Genomic DNA, 20,899 nt, shown 5'->3' with positions numbered 1-20,899 from the left:
AAGGTGAGTTCAAAGCCTGCCACCAGGAGGTGACTGCTACATTATGCATTCACATGCCATAGGCTAACACATGTCAGCGGCCCACTGGACAGAAGCTCTGTTTCCCATATTGCTGACATGTGATTGGAAGCTGTTGGCTGTCTGGTTGGGACACAGGCAGCTGGCGGGACACCTCCGAGCCGCCTCGGGCTGATCTCTGCTGCACACACACACACACACACACTGAGAAAGAGAGAAAGAGAGACACACACACTGAAGGATCCAGACGTGGGATCAGCTTCTCCCACGGTGATGAACCCAGGGCCTTATGGGAGGACTGGCTGCCTTTATCCACTGGAAGAGAGGCTTCTCTTGAAGGTGGAGGTGAAGGATTCTTTTAAGTTTGTGTCGAATAATAAAATTTAAAAATGTTTCAGGCTGAACTTCTTTATATCCCTGACTTTTATTTTACCACTGCCCTCAAATTTTTTACAGTAACGCCTCCCCAGTCTTTGTTAAGTCCCAACCAGAGGGGCACACATTTAACTATTCATGTGGAAACTTTGATAGAGGGGGGAAAGAGACGGGATTTAGCCCTTGTTCCCAGTACAATAAATGTAACACGGAGAATACTTTTGAAAATGACAAGATACAGTCCTATTTTTAATCCAGCACTGCGGGGCATATTTAACAATTACTTGCAAATCTGCATAATGAATGAGGAGCGAGTGTGTATTTTAAGTCTCTGCCACTTGATTCCCCAACTTGGCGTGTTAATGCACGTGAGATGGAGAGACAACGTGGGTGAAATATTCAGAATATATATGGTAATTTCTTTTTTTTTGTAAGGGATATGGGGGGGGAGAAAGGGAATAAGATGCAGGAGTGAGATTTTTGTGGAGTGGATTTAAAAGCTTCTGATACTAATGATTTTATTAATAATAATATGTAATGTTATTTTTTTGTAATTTGGCCCTTCATTCACGTTTAAATGCAAATGAGATGTTAATTTTTCTTAATGATTTGTTGTACCTGAGGCATGGAAAAGCTCAGAAACTCAACTGTCTGACTGCTTTTGTGCTCAGGGTATGAAAAGTAATTTAACAAAGTGTTTTCTAATCAAAGTAATGTAACCTGATCTCACTTGCATTTGGATCTTTAATACAATGCAAAATCAGTGGAACCACTCAGTGTGTGTGTGTGTGTGTGTGTGTGTGTGTGTGTGTGTGTGAGGACTAATGACGGGACAGATCATCAGCTGAACAGCCAGCCTGCCAACATGCAGCTAAAGGAGAAGAATTTAATTGGAGTTAACAGCAAACTGGGTGAAGAACAGTGAGAGCAGCTCCCAGTGTGTGTGTGTGTGTGTGTGTGTGTGTGTGTGTGTGTGTGTGTGTTTTATCATCTGAAATACGAGCCTGACAGCTGTAAACTTCCGCATTGACTTTTACGTCTATTCTTAATTTTTGATGATTCCCCATCAACGACAGTAAACGGTTAAATTGGCTGCATTAAACTGACATATTTATTTATAAGTGCACTTCTGGGGGGGAATGGTGTGAAATATATAAGATGGCGTCAGATTTGAGATCGAAGCACTGATGGAAACAACAAAAAATGCGATTTTGTTTTATATTATAGTGTTTAAATTCACTTTTTAGGGTGTATTTCAGCTTTTAAAATGTATTTTTTTTTTTTAAAATAATAATTGGGTTTACTTACCAAAAACATCTCTGAACTCGAGGAAACACACGACAAAAAATAATTTATTGGTAATTTGTGATGAATGTGTGTCGATCATGTAATTTCCCACAATCCTGCCTGTCACCTGAAGTTGAAAAAGAATACTTGAGACTTCCCACTTTTTTTTTATTAATTTATTTTTTTTATTTAGCCACAGAATATTTGTTAAAGAAATAAAAAATTAAAAAAAATAAATAATTTAAAAAAAAAAAGAGAGATGCAGCCTGGCTGATAATAAACGGCAATAATGCTCATAATAATGCAGCCGAATTTGCACTTATTACTTGAAAATTATGTTCACATTATATTAATATCATAAATGCAAAGCTGGGAATAAATACAGTAAAATATATGAATATTTAAACGAGATTTTGTTATGAGATGCTGCACAGGACCAGCGTGTGTTCCAATCAATAGGCCACACACTGATGTTATAATTAGTTTATAACTCTGCGATATTAATGCACAGGAAATACACGCCTAAATAAGTGTCCATAAATGATATATAATTATAAAAAAAAGAGGATTTTTGTTGCAACAACACGGAGCAAACAGGACAAAATAAATAAAAGCGATGATAAGAAACATAGATCACATTCTAATTTTACATTTAAACGAGGGGGGATCGATGGAAAACAGTCGTAATGATCCAATTAATTATGGGCAAAATTAAAAGCAAGTGCAAAATCAATCTTTCACGGTGTCGAGGATGGAATCAAATTGATGCTCCATCTGTTCACGCCAGCAAAAAAAAAAAAAAAAAAGATTTGTAGCCCGGGAGTGTTTGTGGCTGCTCGCTGCTGGAGCACATGGACACAGTGAGGACAACCCAGTGTACAGTAACAGTGTCAGGAGATGTGTGTGTTAGTGGATGCAGGTGTGTTTTAAGAGCTGGTCGTTTAATGTGGATTTTTGACACGTAAAGAGCCTGAGAATAGTTTTAATTATGATGTAGGATATGTGAGCATGCACAGATTTACAAATGTCGCCACACAGCCGCCATAACTCTCCTGACAGAGTCCCTCCCTGCAATCGAAAAGGATTAATATTCAACTTACAACCAAGTGGTGTCAGCTCCCCTCTGCAGGGAAACTCAGATCGATTGGTGACGTTGGAATAACGCGAGACAACCTGCACGGGAGGAGACACACAGAGGGAGAGAGAGAGAGAGAGAGAGAGAGAGAGAGAGAGAGAGAGAGAGAGAGAGAGAGAGAGGAAAGAAAACATAAATGACACCTCTCCCACCTCCAGAAATAAAAAAGTTCTTCCTTCCATCATCCTCCCCACAGTTGCCTCAAAGTGTGAGCTGATGTTCGGCGGGTGGAGCTGCGTGCAGGACCCTCGATGCTGCTGCCGCTTCCTCCTCCTCCTCCTCCTCCTCCTCCTGCATGCCACCTCTCCTCTCTCCTCTCTGCACAGGCCATTAGGAAGCGGGGCAAAAGATAAATTGCTCTCTGTCAATACATTACACCTCTCCTAATGGGTGCACCCGGGCTCCAAAAACATTTTCCAAACTCTTGACATGCAGTGTCTTAAACACTGCAGAGCGGAGTCAGTAATTGATTTCAATTCTAATTTTTCTACAGAAAATTTGGGCTGTTTCCTGGCTACACGTGGTTATTAGTATTAATTATTAAAGGAGCTGCAAAAATAAGAAGAAGAGGTGATAATTAATTCAGCTTTTGTGTTGTTTAAATGGCTTCTGTGACCCCCGTGTTGTTGCAGCTGAATGGACCCCCTTCCTAAAAAGAGGGCCCATCTGACCACACGGTCAGCGCACGTGCTGCTCAGACACAAACAAAGTGAACACGTGAAAACAGAGTGTTTGTTTAGATATTTATAAAGAGAAGAAATCATTTTGTTTCCTGCTTCTGCTTAATTTTTGCAGTGGGGAGATCAGATTGTGGGAGCAGGAGGGCACGAGAGGAAACTGAGGGAGGGGGTGATGATGATGGTGGTGGAGGTGGTGGCGGGGGTCTTATAGGGGGGAGAAAAAAAAAAAAAAAAAAGGATGTAGCTTTAAGGGAAATGTGCAGCCGGCTGTGAAATTACAGCCTATAGTGCTACATATTGTACCAGAAGCTCTCTCCAAAAACAGTAACAAAAAGAGAAATCATCCCCTAACCTGACCAGGAGGCAGAGATGTGGCCGTCTGCCCCCAAACCCCACCTACCTACACCCCCCACACCCTCCACACCCCCCACCCAAAATATGGTCAAATACGTGGCGGAGAGCGCGTGCACGAAACAATAACGAGGAGAATTAGACACTCACCTGGAGTGATGTATTTTATTTTGAAATCTTATGTTATTATCGATCATTTTTTAATTATTTTTTTATTATTTTATAATTTTAAAATACATTATATTTAAATATATTTTATAAGTACCGTCATGTAAGGCATGCAGGAATATTAAAAGACTAATTGACTGACATTTTGATCAGTTTGAGGTTTTGATTTATTCATCTTTATATTCTTTTAATTTTACTTTTTATTTTCTTTTAATTTCTTTGCTTTGCTTCCTTTTTTAAACTTTGTTAGGAAAAGTGCTTCACAAATTCAGTTTAGCATTATCATATTAATAATTATTATTATTAGTTTAATTCTATACAATATCATTATTATGGTTATTATTAGTAGTAGTAGTATTTTATTTTTGTTAATTAATTCTTAATTCTACACGTTCTTATGATGACTATTATTATTATTATTATGATTATTATTGGTAGTAGAAGTAGTAGTATTAGTAGTAATATTTATTATTGTATTTTTATTAATTTATTCTTAATTCTACACATGTAATATTATTAATTTTAGTAGTAGTAGTGGTATTTTATTTTTATTTTATTTTTATTAATTTATTCTTAATTCTACACGTTATTATTATTTTTATAATTATCATTATTATTATTAATAGTAGTAGTAGTAAGATTTCATTTTATAATTTTATTTCTATTAATTTATTATTAATTCTATATATTATTATAATGATGACTAGTAGTAGTGAATTTAATTATAACTTTATTTTTAACAATTTATTATTATTTCTACACGTTATTATTTATTTAATTGTATAATTTATCTAAAAAAAAAAATCAAACTTTAATGATTCTTATAAATATTATAAATGCCTGTGTAAAAAATATATATAAACAGGATCCCAAATGAAGCCTCTTGACTTTCCCTCCATCACTGCTCAGTTTAACTTCACCCTGCAGGTGGAGGCCAGGTCTCATCTGCTGTTTCATTCCCTGCACCACCCTACATGGATCTATAACACATGGATTATTGCTGCGGAAGAATATCTGTAACTCCTAACTTTGATCACTCAACTGCACCCCAAGTTCCACTTTTTTTGGGGGGGGAGGACTTTGACAGCACCTTTAAAATTTGAGAAACCATACAGCGCCATCTACAGAAGCTGAGCGGCACTGCTGCGTGCAGACCACTCTCACCTCCAACCTCCAACCACCTCCAGTGCTCCCAGTTTGGACCACTGCAATCATGACACCATCAGCTGGATGTAAAGAGGTCAAAGCATGTGCGTTAACATATATTACCCCCCTGTTAGACATTTTAAAGCAACAAAATGAGGCTGTATAATTATTTCAGGCCTATTGGGCTCCAGAGCGGACATAAAGACACATGTGGAGGAAATACATTAAATAAAAAGATTAAATGTGAAGATCTAGGGTGTGAGGACGCACAGATATTCCCACAGACAGTCCGAGTGGTAAAAAAATAAATAAATAAAATAAAATCAGAAAGACGCACAGATGTTTTAAAAATAATCTCAAAACTTCCTTATAATTCACAGCTGTTATAATGTGTAATAATCTGATATTTCTAACTCTGATCCGCTCCTTATTTATCTCCCTCCCCTTCCTGCCGGTGTGTCAGACCCACAGACCTCCTCATTTGGACCCTTTTTTTCCCTCTTTGCGTTGGCGAATCACAAAGTGTTGGCATCTATTGCCTTTGTCTGACAAGTCATCCATATAAGCAAAAGGGGGGTGTGCAGAGGGGGAGGAGAGGGGGGAGAAGAGGAGAGGAGAGGAGAGGAGAGGAGGGGAGGGTTGCAGCTTTTAGAACCACAGACACAGAGAGAGGCTTCATTCCCAGCCCCAAAGATCCAGCCTTACGCATCCAGCGCTGAAGACCAACCCGATGTGTGTGCGCGCGCCGTGTTTTGACGCGTGAATCAAGGCCACCAGGATTGAGGAGATACACCGCGGCCCTGCACGCTGGACCTGCACCGGTGCATTTGCAAGAAGAAACTGCTCGCTGGCTGGCACGCTGTGAGAATTAACCTCCACCAAGGCTTCTTCTTCCTTTTTGTTTCAGCAGAACACAAACTAAACCCCAGGTCGCGTCACTGAAACAATCCGGTCATGCCGCTGCTGCGCACCTGCCAGACCTCCGCGCCCGGACCGGACTGTTGAAGACAGCAAGAAGACAAGGCAACTTTTTGGGGGGAAGAAGTTGCCGTCAGATCGGTTGTTGCAGCAAGGGGGTGGAGGGGCAAACTCAAGTCCCTCCATCGAGTCGAATTTTTCTCTTCACATTTTCATCCGTGACAGGAAGGCGACACGGCGACTTCAGTTGATTATCTCTCTTTCCTTTGCTATCCAATGGATATTCACTGCAAAGCGGACCCCTTCACTGCGATGCACCGTAAGTAGCACAACCCGAGTTCCCCCTGCAGCTTCCATGCGGATAGAAATAATAAGAATAAATGCATGTGTGCATATTACACCGGCCTGCAGCGGAGAGCATGTGTGCTAACAGCATTTTGGCGCATAATAAACTGACATGCAGCAAACATGGAAACACAGTGCCATAAATACTCCTTTTATCTCACGTGTGCACATATCCTGCTTTTAAATTCTCTAAAAATATAACAAATTGCAGCAACTCTTGTGCACGCACTGCACAAATTAAACTTGTCATAGTAAACAAAGAACATGCGTTGGCAGGTGCTCTGTAATTTACACGTGTATCAGCCTCCAGCTTCCCGCGCACTGTGTGTAAACTGTGTGTGTGTGTGTGTGTGTGTGTGTGTGTATTTCAGGCCCAATAACACATCTATTATTCAAATTATTCAAATAGCAACAAACTCTATAAGTCCAGCTGAACATACACACTCCTATCATTGTAATTTGGGGCATGTGTGTGAATAATTGATGCCCTCTTCGTTGACTAAATAATATGTAATATGAGTAATCAAAGCTCGTTCAATTATTTAAAATTACCGTGCAGGGAAAATGAGGGAGCGTGTAACTTAATAGGCAAAACATGAGCCGTGCAGGAGCTGCTGGGAAAATATGAGGGCAGGGAAACTCTGACTATATGGAGCCTCACATAAATTATTTTTTTAATTATTATTTGCACCATTTAAACAGCAGGTAATGACACATACTCATGGGTCAAAGCAGGTTACTGTAATAATTGCACAAGCTGCAAAATAAGAGTGTGACAGGTGAAAAATCAGACTGTGTGAGGCGGTGTTCATCACTTAAATGTAACCTTTTATTTTGTCTTATTTAGTCTGAAAACAGACTACATTTGCAACATTTGGCATATTATAAAGAATTAATGTAATTAATTGTAATTTTAAAAGTTAAATATAAACAGGGAGTGAAACTACAGACCAAAATGCATGGATACAGATTAAAATAAGACACACTTTCAGCTGCAATGTCATAAAAAATGAAAATAATACTAATAATTACGGACACTAGCTTTACAGTGTCTACTCTGCTTTTTATTATAACATAAGAATATTTTTATTCACTAATTATTGGAAATAATGACTCACAAATTTTAATTATTTAGTCACTGTGTTGCATATTTCATACATTATTAAACGTTTAAAACGCGTAAGGCGCCTCCATGGTGGCACTAAACAACTTTCTGCGTCCTTAAAATTAAAAATTCAAATAATATATATATTTTTAAACAGTAATCTGATTTCAAACATCCTTTAAGGCTTCGCCATAACACCATAAACACATATAAATCCACCTGCTCACTAGAAAACACAATTTCCCGTCATTATTTTTACACCCACCAAACTCACCTGCGCCTTCTTCTCTCCACGACGACTTTATGTAATGTTACGGTTGTGTGTGTGCTGCTGTTGTATCCCACGTAGGGCACGGAGGTGTGAACCAGCTCGGCGGGGTGTTTGTGAACGGCAGACCCCTCCCGGACGTGGTGAGGCAGCGGATAGTGGAGCTGGCCCATCAGGGCGTCCGGCCCTGCGACATCTCCAGGCAGCTGCGGGTCAGCCACGGCTGCGTCAGCAAGATCCTGGGCAGGTGGGTGAAGACCTCTGCAGCCAGGTTCACCGAGTGTGCTGCTGGGTGGGTGTGAGGAGGTGGATGGATATATGTATATGTGTGCAGTGGTGGTGGAGCAGTGGGCTCACATATAAAACTCAGCTTTAAATTCCTACACATATGGTTAAATAATGGTCCGAAATTACGCATTAACAGTATTTTTGAGGGTTAGTGGAGATCAGGTGGGCTTCTCCTTTATTTTTTACATGCATTCAATCGGAATTTAACAGAGTTACATCTTTGCCGTGTATGCATGCGTGCACCAGTGTATTTTTCTTATTTTTCTTGCATTTTAATTCGCTTTTACGCAAAAAATGTGTTTGTTTTGTGCCATCATGTTAATGTAAAGACGCCTGTTAAACTCATAAAACGCAAAAGTTTGATAGTTTGCTGCAAAAAAGTTTGACTTTCCTGCTAAAAAGTAGTTCTAGTGCCATATGTGTCATAAATGTGTGCATCATTGCGTTTAAAATGATATTAAATCTCCAGGAGGGTGTCGGTGGGATGGAGTCTTAAATATTGCAAGCTGTAAGAATATTATTATTTTTTGCAGATATTACGAGACTGGCAGCATCAAACCAGGAGTGATTGGTGGGTCTAAACCTAAAGTGGCCACGCCAAAGGTGGTGGAAAAAATCGCAGACTACAAGAGGCAAAACCCAACCATGTTTGCGTGGGAGATCAGAGACAGACTGCTGGCAGAGGGCATCTGCGACAACGACACTGTTCCCAGCGTCTCATCCATTAACAGGTAGGACGCACCGGTTAAAAGCTTAAAAGAAAAGATGCAAATTTGGATTTAATGTTTTTTGTTGTTGTAAATATAGCTGGGGTTAAACACCGGGCTGCAGGGTGTAAACACCTTAATGAATAAATGATTTATCACGGTGTATCTGTGCTAAGCGCACAGCAGAATATTGTTTGACCAACTTTTGTGCTGGCCGGCACGCCGAAGCTGCCCGCGGTCTCTGAGGTGCAATTCAATCTTTCAGACCAAACTCCCTCAACAATCAGCAGTACATCCAGGACTGAGTGAATCTGTCGAGATGAAAACCGATCAATATTCGGTGACCAGATCCCGTGGCGCTATAAAGCAGGCCAATTTTCTTTAGCACATCTAATGTGCTGGAGCTGCTGCTGCTGCTGCACACAGGCTCATGGCTTTCTGCTGGATTTTATTTTGAAGAATTAAGGGGAAACAGATTGGCTGTAATTTGCAAAATAAGGTGATAAATATAAACATATTGTTGCAAGAGAAATCCTTGCATTAACAATCGAGATGGTATCCTGCTGTAATTAATATTGATGTAACATTGATGATGCATAACAGTGCTATGGCTAATTATCTGGTAAAATATCCATATTTAAGATTTCAAGAATCACTATTGATGCTAAAAATCTCTCTTAAAGAAATATATAAACAGCACTATTTGTCATAGGTGCAGATTTCAGGGGTGGGGGATGGTGGGTGCATTTGTTCCCCCCACTCCATCCCACCCCTAATAAATAAAAACATTACCTTTTTACAAAATTGAGGAGGTAAACCATTAATTGATGCAGAAAATGCACAAATTGGTGCCTAAATATCCACCTAAAAGCAAGAAATGCTCAAAATTTTCTAGTGAAGGACCCCAAAGGCCCCCTAATAAATTAAAATATGAATGAAGCAGAGAACATTTATTCTGACAAAACTGAAGACATTTACACCATAAATTCATGCAGAAAGCGCATTAATTTGTGTTTAAAAATTCACCAGAAAGTAAGAATTTAAGTGTTTGATGCTAAAGATTCTCTGGCGAAGGACCCCCGAACTCCCCCTTATAATTTAAAACATAAATGAAGCAGGAAACTTTTATTCTGACAAAACTGAAGACAGTTACACTATGAATTAAAGTAGAAAATGTACAATGTGGTGCCTCAATATTCACCTCAAAACAAGACCTTGAGTGTTAAATGCTCAAATTTTTCTGACAAAGGTCCCCAAAGCCCCCCCAATGAATAAAAACATGAAGGAAGCAGAGAACATTCATTCAGACCAAACTGAAGACATTTACACCATAAATTAATGTAGAAAATGTAAAAATTGGTGTATAAACATCACGAGAAAGCAAGAAATTAAATGTGTCAGGCTCAACTTTTTTTGGGCGAAGGACCCCCAAGCCCCCCCAATAAATAAAAACATAAATTAAGCAGAAAACGTTTATTCTGACAAGAATGAAGACATTTAAAACAATAAATTGATGTAGAAAATGTAAAAATTGGTGTATAAAAATTCACCAGAAAACAAAAAATTGACTGTTTGATGCTCAAATCTTTCTGGCGCAGCCTCCCCCAATAAATAAAAATATGAATGACACAGAGAATTTTTATAGTGACTAAATTGAGGACATTCAAAACTATGAATTGAGTAGAAAATGTACAAAGTTTCATATGAAAATTCACCAGAAAGCAAGACATTAAGTGTTTGATGCTCAAAATTGAAAATTGTATGGCCCGGGACCCTCAATGCCTCCCAATAAATGAAAACAGAAAAGAAGGAGAGGGCTTTTATTTTGATAAAATTAAAGACATGTACACCATAAATTGATGCAGAAAATGCAGAAATGTGTGTATGAAAATCCACCATAAAGCAAGAAATTAAGTGTTTCATGCTCAAAATATGTCCCCCACTACCCCAATGCTGAAATGCAACCTACGCCCCTGCTACAGTCATAGAGTGGCAGCTACAGGAGGACCCAGGACACCCCCACCCTCACCCCTCCTCACCCCCCCTCCACCAGAGATCCCTGGTGATGAACTTTGGTTAAGAGGCACTGTTCCATAGAGCCAGCATCAGCATTACATTTTAATGAGCTGATGGGAGAGCATGGACAGCTCCACACAAGACATCTTTTAAATAGAGAAAAAGGCTGAAGAAAATTCATTTCATGCTTCGTGGCTGCTTAAAAAGCCCCATTTAAGGAGGCTCAGACACATGTATGTGATAAATTCAAAATGTACATTAATATCATTAAAAGAGCCCTATAAAGTTTTTTCAATTCCAATTAAAGCTTTTTCTATTTTGGACCCCGGGGGTGGGGGAGCCTTATGTGTCTTTGTTTATGTGGGAAATTAAATTGTGAATACAAAGAAGTGTAATTCTATCAGCCAAATATGAGAGCTACTTTGAATTTCTATTACGGCTTAATGCTGATTTTTTTTTCTTTTTTCTTTAAGCTGATTTCAATGTGTTGCTCTGTGCCACACACACACACACGCACACACACAAACACAATGGCGCGCAAATGAGATGCATTTGTTTTGATTTAGCTGGAGGTTAATATTTCAGGGCATTTCAGTGAATTTCTAAAGGAGCAGTCCACAAAAAAAATCAATGAAAACATCCTAAGTGTTTCAGATCATGTGATGCTACTGGAAAAATATCTGAAAGTAAACGAGAGAAGGGGTTTTTTTTTTTTTTTTTGCCAGAGGTGTTAAAACAAGGGTTCCCCCACTTGAGACAATTCAGAAAAAAAAATTAAAAAACAACCCGTAAGACTGGAGCCAAAGTCTTTTCCAGTTGGGTGACTCTGACTGGGGCCAGTCGTGGGTTTCTGTGGCAGACAGTCTGACCTCAGGACTGTTGACAAAAGAGGATGCTCCATTTAAACACCTTTCGCCTGCATGCATTATTAAATGCTACAGAGACAGCGTTGTACTACGAGTCAGGGGCCATCACAACCAACAAGTAACACTACCCTGTTGGTAGACATTTAAAAAAAAAAAAAAAAAAAAAAAAAAATCCTCAATGGCGCTCGATATTATTGATTCAGAAGGAAAGCAATTTTAATATTTCTTCAGGGGATTTTCAGCAACAGCCAGGTCATTAATTCATTCTCCCAAATTGCTTATTCAATATCAAGAACATGGATACCAAATAAAGTCTTTGAATTTATGTAGCACACACAAGTCAAAGGGGTCGAATAACTGTTATGGGGAGAAGTGAAAAAAATTAAAACATCAATATGCGCTCTCTGGAAAAAGCTTGTTGTTGTAGCTTTGCCTCCAAGGCGAGTTTTTTTGTGTGTGTGACAGTGTTGGATTTATTCCTCTGAAGCCTTCTGGCACCTACAGTAACATCAATATCCAAATCATCTGATGCATTTCTGGATGATATGGAGAAAATATAACAGGAGTATTTTTGGTTCGGTGTGTGGAGGCTTGTCTGTTCATCCTACTGGAATAATACATGCACAAAAACAGGGGCGTAGCTTTAAACATATGAAACGGGGGGTCGATTTTGAGCATCAAACACTTTATTTACTGCATTTTGGTGAATTTTCATGCACTAATATGCAAGTTTTCTGCTTCAGTTTCTGTTGCAAATGTCTTTAATTTTGTCAAAATCAGTATCCTCTACTTTTTTCATGTTTTCAGTGGGGGTGACAAAAGCCTATGTTCTAAAAACTGAGGGGAACATATCCCCTGTGCCCCCGAAATCTTCGACTATGACTGAAACATACTGTCCATAGCACTGAGTATCAACAATCTAAACCACCAGAATTTGGCATCAAATGTCCGGTCTGATTCAAAATCTTGTTTACTTATTTTTAAATCAGGTATCTTCTGATTGCAGATTTCTGACGGACTATTTATGCACCAATTTTGCAGGTGTCGTTTAGGACACTAAATGGAGGATGTGCAGGTTTTTGCAACCATGTGTGAGTTCCAGTTTTGGTGCAAACTGTGTAAAATAGTCGTTTTATTTTGGTTATCATGTCATATCCTGGAGTGTATATGACTGTCTTATTAATGTTTAAGTGTACTGTTGAAAGCATCAAACACTCAATTTTCTGCAATTTTCATGCACCAATTCGTGTCTTTTCTGCATCAATTTAAGGTATAAATGTCTTTAATTTTACACCATTGCTACTTCTATGTTTTTATTTCAGTGGGACAGATGCACATGCTCTATATCAACAGGGAAGTGTTCCCTCTATCCCCCCTAAAATCCGCACCGATGCAAATAAATAAGGATCTAAATCTGAATTGTGCACCCTAAAAGGCCCCACAGTCCTCACCCGACCTCTCTTTGTGCTCCAAAATAGCTCCGGTGGCATACATGATGAATAGTTTTAAAGTTTACAAATTATTGTGACAGCTCCCTTTCTCCCCAAGTGCCATTCAGATTAAAGGAATCTAATGCTGGCGTAAGCTTGTGCAAGGCAATAAGGAACTATTGCTTTCCTGTCACATATAATTTATAGCTTTCTATTTGCATCTGTTTGCCCGTGTGACTAATCCCCAACTTTTTCTCCCCAAGCCCCGATCAATACAACCTCATCCGCATTGGCACATGGGGGGCTGCTGGTCCTACAGAGATGTTTGATCTGGGAAGCAAAAGGGCTGCGATCGGCCCCGGTGAAACCCCCTCCACAGTGGGGGGGTGGGGGTGGGGAGAGACGAGGGGGGAGAGAGCTGATTAGTGTGGGCCAGGTAGAGTCAGTGAAGCTGATCATTGAGGTGAATTGATGTGATTTCATGCTTTGTTTGCAAGATCACTCAGACCAAAAGTGCAATGAAGACTTTTCTCCACAGCTCACCTTTAAGGTAGAACCACTGACCAGATCCCTGCTTGCGTATGAGTTGCGTTTGATATCTTAATCTCACAATATCTCTGTAGTAGCTGCTGTTAGGGGCAGTTAGGGAAATCTCCAGGAAGGGACGCGGGTTGTAGAAGAGCAGCTGTGACATCTGGGTTGTTTTTTTTTTTTGTCCCTTTGTTCCTCAGGATCATCCGAACAAAAGTCCAGCAGCCTTTCCATCCGTCTCCTGATGGGTCATCCCTGTCGACACCAGGCCATACTATAGGTAATGCTGCACCTCACAGCATCATGTGAACACTGCTGGTTTGAAATGTTATAGGTAACAGATTTGATTATTTTCTAACAAAGCTGAAGGGTCCTAAAAACATAAATTATGTCGATGTTGGCGCCATTTTCATCGCTGGTGGTAAACAAACGCTGCACAGTCATGTCACAGCATTTCTGATTTTAGAAGGGAAGTATTTTTAAGTTTTGAAGAATTGAAAGGTGTTCTTGTCTGACCTCCTGGCCACCTAACTTGGTGTTGTTGACCGGTTGCAAACTCAGGGTTCTTAGAGCATTTTGTAAGGATTTTATTGGCAGACAAGAGGCGGAGCAAATTCAAATAAGAGAACCAATCAAAAACAATGCTGAAAATTTGAGCCTAAAAATATGACGTAGAAGCAGCTCCTTGTAAGCCAACCTATGCTTGTTGGTGCGCCCAAATTTGTCCCAAAGGCGTTGCTGACCCTTGTTGACTGGCAATAGGCCAAAGAAAGGTTTTACGTGCATGGCGACAAGATGCAAAGCAAAGTATCAGCTTTTTACCAAAAATATATTCGAATGTAACCTCTTTACAATCGCCAACATTTTGATTAGCAACTGTAATTTAATCCCGTATTTCTCCACGTAGCTAGTTATTCCGCAACACTGCCTATGACATCACAGCACATACTAGGGCTGGGTGATATGATATTATATCGATATCGTGATACGAGACTAGATATCGTCTTCAATTTTGGATATTGTAACATAACGTGATGTAATTTTCTGAACACAACCAGACTGTTTGAGCTGTTCTATTATTCGCCTTTACCCACTTTGTCATTATATCTACATTACTGATAATTATTTATCGAAAATACCGAAATATTTTGTGAAGCACGAATTGTCAACCCTACAATAGCGATGCAATAGTGATATCGAGGTATTTGGTTAAAAAAAATATCATGATTTTTGTCATTTCTTCCCAGGAAATACCGTACATGCATTAGGAGTGTGTCGATATACCGGTATAGACGATAACCATAATATTTAAAATATTAAATACTGATATCATGGTAATAATACACATACGATAATATTGTGTAAATAATCCAGCACCTCTTAAATTGTTTGTTTCTTTCTGCTCTCGCTTCGTCCCCCTCTCCACCTCTGAACTCTAAAGAGTAAAGATGAATTTAACCAATTAGCATTATTATTACTAATTTTACAAATATATGCCGATATTATCGTTATCGTGAATTCTTTTTGCTACGATAATTGTGTAGTGAAAATCTGATATGCACGTTTTCCTTTTTCCCCCTCCCAGTACCAAGCACAGCCTCTCCGCCTGTAACCAGCGCCTCCAACGACCCTGCAGGATCCTACTCCATCAACGGGATTCTGGGTATTCCCCGATCCAATGGTGAAAAGAGGAAAAGAGATGAAGGTAAGGGAATTTTGTCTGTCTTGAGAAGTAAAGAAAAAAAAGCTCAGCTCAGGATTAGCATGAAGAAAATATCTTTTCAAAAAAGGCTAAAAACTTGAGTAGGATTCTGTGCAGCTTTATGCTATAAAACCCACTTTGCTGAACTTGCAATTACAGCATTAAAACCTGCTTCAGTTCCAGCAGATGACCCTTATAAAACACCTAAGTCTGAACTCTGTTACACCGCTGTGTCAATCTGCCAAGGAGTCTTTTGATTTGAAGACACGACCTCCGCTGTTGTCTCCTGCAATTAATCTTTATGGAAGTGATTAAAGGGCTTTAGATAATTACATGTCAAGATGATGTAGCCAACCACCCAGGTCAGTCAAGAAAGCCGCTGTAGCTCTGTGGAGGGCTTTTTTTTTTCCTCCTTTAACAAAAGTGGCTCCACTTCTGCTGCTGAAGTAGTAGGTTAGTGGATATAAGAGAGCCTGAGGCGATATAGATTATTGGTTCTGTAAGCAATAGGCTTCCTTAATGTCACTACATAAGTAGCTGATGAGAATAGCTAAACAGATGCACTCCGAAGCATGTATGGGTACGGAGGGATGATGTGGCTGCTGGAAAAAGGGGCAGTTATCTCAAACAGGGTGGGGAATGAGTGCCTTATTTCTGCAGTGCTGTGGAATGAGAGCTAATCAGAGCACGGCAGCAGTTTACATAGCGTCTTCTTTGTTATGGCGTTTGTTGAGAAGCACGGGGGTTTGCGGGATATTGAGTGGAATTGATGTTTTATGTGCGTGCAGGGGAGGGAGGGGATGACTAATGACCTGTCAGAGGTAGATTTCCTGGCAAAGATATAAAAACCAGCATGACGTGGACATGGCAAATGACATAATCAAGTCTTTCCCTGTAAGAGATGCAATCGCGGCGGCATAATGCAAACGTCTGGTATTTTCAAGGGTTCATTTTCAGTCGTTCGAGGACCTCTCATATTAGCCGGGGTGTAATGTCTAGTCCCTGAATGATAGAATGCACACATTTCTATGCAGATTGCTACTGAAGGGCAAAGAGGTATTAAAGGGCATGGAGGGGAATAAGGTGTGTGTGTGTGTGAGGAGGAGAGCTGGCCTGTTTTGTGGAGGTCTTCCAGGTGACAGCGCCATGTTTCTACGGCTATTCAGTCTCAAATGATTCCCCTGATGTGCTGCCATTTCTGTGATTTAGGTGCTCGGCCAGCATTACGATGAAAGAGAAGAAAGCTGTGTGTGCGTGTGTGTGTGTGTGTGTGTGTGTGTGTGTGTGCGGGGATGTGTGCGCCCATGTGTGTGTTTGCGTCAGGGTAGGACTTGTACTGAGGGTGACGGAGGGAGCTGTGGTTCTTATATACTCTCTCTTATAACGGCCAGCTGGTGCCTACCTGGAACCACGGGGTCAGGGATACTTCATCTTTCCAAAACATAAACCCCAGGCCTCGGCCGCACACACACACGGCTGCAAAAGCAATGTCTCGCCTCGAGCCACAGTTTGTAAGAATAGTATATTACATACGATGTTACCCTGTAGACACTATTGTCCTGTTGCTGTCTGCTCTTAAAGTGCAAATACAGCCCCCAAAAAGCCTAAAAAACACACTGAATTTCAAGATTTTGCACGTGGTGGGCTGCAGCAGGGCCGGAGCCATGGAGTCAACACTGGGGGGGGCCATTATCTGCTGGGGGTTCTGGGGGTTAGGAGCATTTATTCTAATTATTTCGGACAGCAATGCATGGTTTCCTGTCCTACTGTAGTAGCATAACAAAGATTTTTTTTATGTATATGTTAGCAATAATTTGGGGGTGGGGGGTGATGTCCCCCCCAAAATATATATAATAATTCCTGCCTTGGGCTAAAGTGTCATAGCTGTCATTTAAGACACTAAATTTGGAATGTAGAGGTTTCAATATCTCTGGAAATTAAGCCTTTGCATGAAAAAAGTGAGTAATTTTATTTTGACATTTAGGCTGCAGCTCCAGTATGACGTATTATTAAGTTTTGCAGTGCACCGTTGAGAGAAAATCATCACATAGATGTCATCAACTGTTTTAAAGGGCCTTCTTACTCTGCTTCTATTCATGCATTTTTGTAACATTTACATTGAAAAAACAAGTAATTTAGTCACTTTTAAAGAGAAAAATGTCTGGAAATTATCAAATGCTATAACCATAAGCCTACTGCTTAGCGTTTTTTCTAACCAAACAAGGCAAAGTGACACTTCTTAACCAAGAAAGCTACATTTATTTATTTATTTTTGGGCATTTTTGACTTTATTTGGATTCACTCAACAGTCTTTTTACAATGTAGTAGTAAAACACAAACTTATAACATGGGGTGTTTTTCTTTTAAGATAAATGAATAAAAAATATTAAATAGTTGAAAAACAAATTTAAACACTTTCCAACACATTTTCTGCTTCTTCCAAATTTCCTCAAATATAAATCCCTGAAGCCTCATTTTGAGCGTAATTCTTTTCATTACATAGATTTCATAAATGATATCACACCAGCTCTCTATAAATGGGGTGTCTGGCTTAAGTCATTTGTTTGTAATTGCTTTTCTAGCAACGACACTCAGTATGCCAAACAAGTATTTTGTGTTAATATGTGAAGATGCTGAAAGTAAAAGCCCCAAAAAGGAGTTCATCACATTTAAATATATATTTTTTTCTGTGTAAATTTCACACCAGAAAGTGTTTACTTTCTGACAGGCCCAAAACAAGTGGTAACAGTTGGCTTCCTGGGAGCCAAAATTCCTCCAGTGGTGAGACCTCTGAGCAGGTGTAATGAAATATCTGCAAAGACTCTTCCAGCCAGACGCTCTACATACAGTTCAGCTTGACATCTTCCACTGAAATTCACAATATTTTGTCCAAACTTAAAGCTAGAAAGCCACATATAAGTCCTCAGTGTTTGGAAAGTGTGTGTAAAGTCACAAGGATGCTGCTACGTTGGTGTTTCTGGTCATTTTTGGGTTACAGCAGCTCTTTTTTTAGCTGAGCTCTGTGTTTCAGTGTTGCCTTATTTCCCATACAGACGTATTTTGCTTCCCTCAGTAGTCAGTAGTCTATAGTCAGTTAATGCTTGGATTAAATTTCCTCACAGCACAGTAGCTTGCCTGAGCCCTATTTAACTTGGTAAGCCTCATGATGATTGTGGCACAAGCAGTCATTATGGAGGGTTGAAAACATGAACAAAAAATGAGCGAAGGAAAAAGGAGGGGAAGGGTTACGGGAGGGGAGGGCGGCGTGCAACACGGGCCCCGCTGAAATGGATTGGCTGTGCAGCCCAGAGTATTTGTTTTAGGCAGTCGCTGTGGCGCTCTGCCAAGCAGGCCGACAGCTCCTAAGTTTCCAAGTCAGCAGTGCCCTTAAAAAAAAAGGTCCCCTCCATTACAGGAGGGATGTAGAGATAATGTACTGTGACACACGTTATGTACACTGGGTCTCGGCGAGAGGAGCTTCAGGGACACAGGTGTCATAAGAGCCATTAATCTGCTATTGTCACGTGTTATTGCAAATTAAAAGTAGCATGTTACACTTGGCAGCCATTGTTGCGGACGGACAGAGTGGGGGAGAGGGAGACCTCTGGAGACGGTGTCTTTGGTGACCATGGCTGTCCGCACCTTTTACAAAGTGACATATATTAGAATTTGCAATTCTGCAGAGAAAAGCTATTACCTCACAGATTAACATCCCAACTCCTCCACCCCCGCTGCTTCTGACACGGTGGGCTCCAGAAAAGACAAAGGAGAAGCTGCTCCTCTCAGGGTCAAATAAAAATCTGTCATACAGGATCTGATGTTTAAGTACAAATCTGCTTTCATGGATGTTTTTTGTTCACCTTCTTGTTATTAGTGAGCGTCTGAGTGAGCTGAATTGACCTCAGCAGACAGCTCGGAGGTCTGTTGAGAACATGCAGCGTCCATGAAGTGTGTCCAGGCCTTTCAAAGTCATATCACAGCGGCCTTTCAGAGCGGCCCACAAATTGCACAATCAGACCTGTAGACGACTCTTAATTTCAGCCATTCTGGCCGCTTTCTCGCTTTGTGTCGGGCTTTCTTCTTGATTTATGAGAGAAATACAGAGAGAGAGAAATTTCATGATAAGATGATCATCATATATATCAAAAGCCAACAACAATAGCCAGTGGCAGTCAGAATGGATGTGATTCTGTGCTTCAGTAGCTGTTGAATTAATTATTTCTCATCTCTGAGTGTCATGAGGACTGAGTTGATGTGTGTGTGTGTGTGTGTGTGTGTGTGTGGATGGAGATGAGTGATGGAGCGGGCCACCGTCACACCCTGCTCTGTGTATCAGCATCTGTTATAGAGGGGTGGGGGTGGGGTGGGGGGAAGAATCAACACAGGAACTCAGAGCGCAGCAAAATGTCAGCACCTAAGTGCAACCTCCAAATTAGATTAATAAAGCTCAGGAACATCACAGCAAATGGATGGCCGACAGCAAGTTTCCAAAATGTTTCCCTTCTGAATCATCCCAGCAGGACACCGACGTCATTACACGTCCACATGACGTAAAATTCTAACGTCATTAGATATTTAAAATATCATCAACACGAGTTTCTTTCCAACAAACTTCCAATGTCTTTCTGACAGCATCTTGACATCCAGTACCGGCTGGGTTACGAGGAGGAGCAGCTACAGAATACTTTGATTATTTTGATTTGTTTGTACTATAATTGTCAGAATATACTTACACTACTTGTAATGTCTTCTCAGCTGGCTATCAACGTCATGAGACCTTGATATTTGGTTGAATTTAAATTGTGACACTGGGTTAACAAATTCAATGTCAGAACGTCTAATGCCAACATCTATTTGACGATAGATGATTTTGTTGGTTTAAAGATCAATCAATCAGTCAATTTTATTTATAAAGCCCAATATCACAAATCACAATTTGCCTCACAGGGCTTCTCAGCATACGGATATACATACAAGATGTGTTAAGTAACCAAAATCCAACATCTTCCAAACGTCTCATGCCAACGTCATCTTGACATAGAACATTTAGTTGTGAAATATGGAGAGCAAAACCCATAAATGTCATAATGTTAATGTTCACACAACTTGAAATTCTAACATCATTAGAAATTGAAAATTTTGCCAACACAATTTTCACTCCAACCAAAATTTAATGTCTGTCTGATGTCATACAGATTTCTGATGTCAGCCCCAGCTGGCACACGACTGACCTTCAATGCTGAAATGTGGTTGCAATTACTGTATGTCAGTTGTTGTTCCAACATTAAAACAACATTGAAACAACATTTAAATCTGATGTATGTAAAAAGGTTAACAAATTTCTCATGACTAAACATTGAAATTTCAGTAAGATCTGGTTCAATGTTGAAACAATGTTTAAAGTTTATGAAACAACACTGTAAAATCAACATTGATTCATCTTTAAAAATAAAAACATAATTCAACAGTGACTCAGCCATAGTGCATGACGTTAGTTCAACAGGAAATAAACATTAGAATGCCCGCTGGGGCACGATTATGAGGAATGGGGCTGCAGCTACAG

General features: G+C 39.9%; 1 protein-coding gene across 2 annotated transcripts in view; it reads left to right on the top strand.

The window, feature by feature from the left end:
• The first annotated feature begins 5,790 nt into the window (after positions 1-5,790).
• The window catches only part of pax2b (paired box 2b), a 45,068-nt gene continuing 29,959 nt past the window's right edge, over positions 5,791-20,899 (top strand). For both annotated transcript variants that reach the window (XM_049563836.1, XM_049563837.1), the window contains exons 1-5: positions 5,791-6,397; positions 7,878-8,043; positions 8,618-8,815; positions 13,835-13,914; positions 15,220-15,339. In XM_049563836.1, coding sequence (XP_049419793.1) covers positions 6,355-6,397; positions 7,878-8,043; positions 8,618-8,815; positions 13,835-13,914; positions 15,220-15,339 — 607 coding nt within the window. In that variant the 5' untranslated portion in view covers positions 5,791-6,354. The remainder of the gene's footprint in view (positions 6,398-7,877; positions 8,044-8,617; positions 8,816-13,834; positions 13,915-15,219; positions 15,340-20,899) is intronic.

This window comes from Epinephelus fuscoguttatus, linkage group LG20, assembly GCF_011397635.1.
Source record: "Epinephelus fuscoguttatus linkage group LG20, E.fuscoguttatus.final_Chr_v1".
Taxonomy (NCBI): Eukaryota; Metazoa; Chordata; class Actinopteri; order Perciformes; family Serranidae; genus Epinephelus; species Epinephelus fuscoguttatus.
The sequence above is the reverse complement of the archived record's forward strand: the minus strand, read 5'-3'. Positions and strand labels throughout refer to the sequence as shown.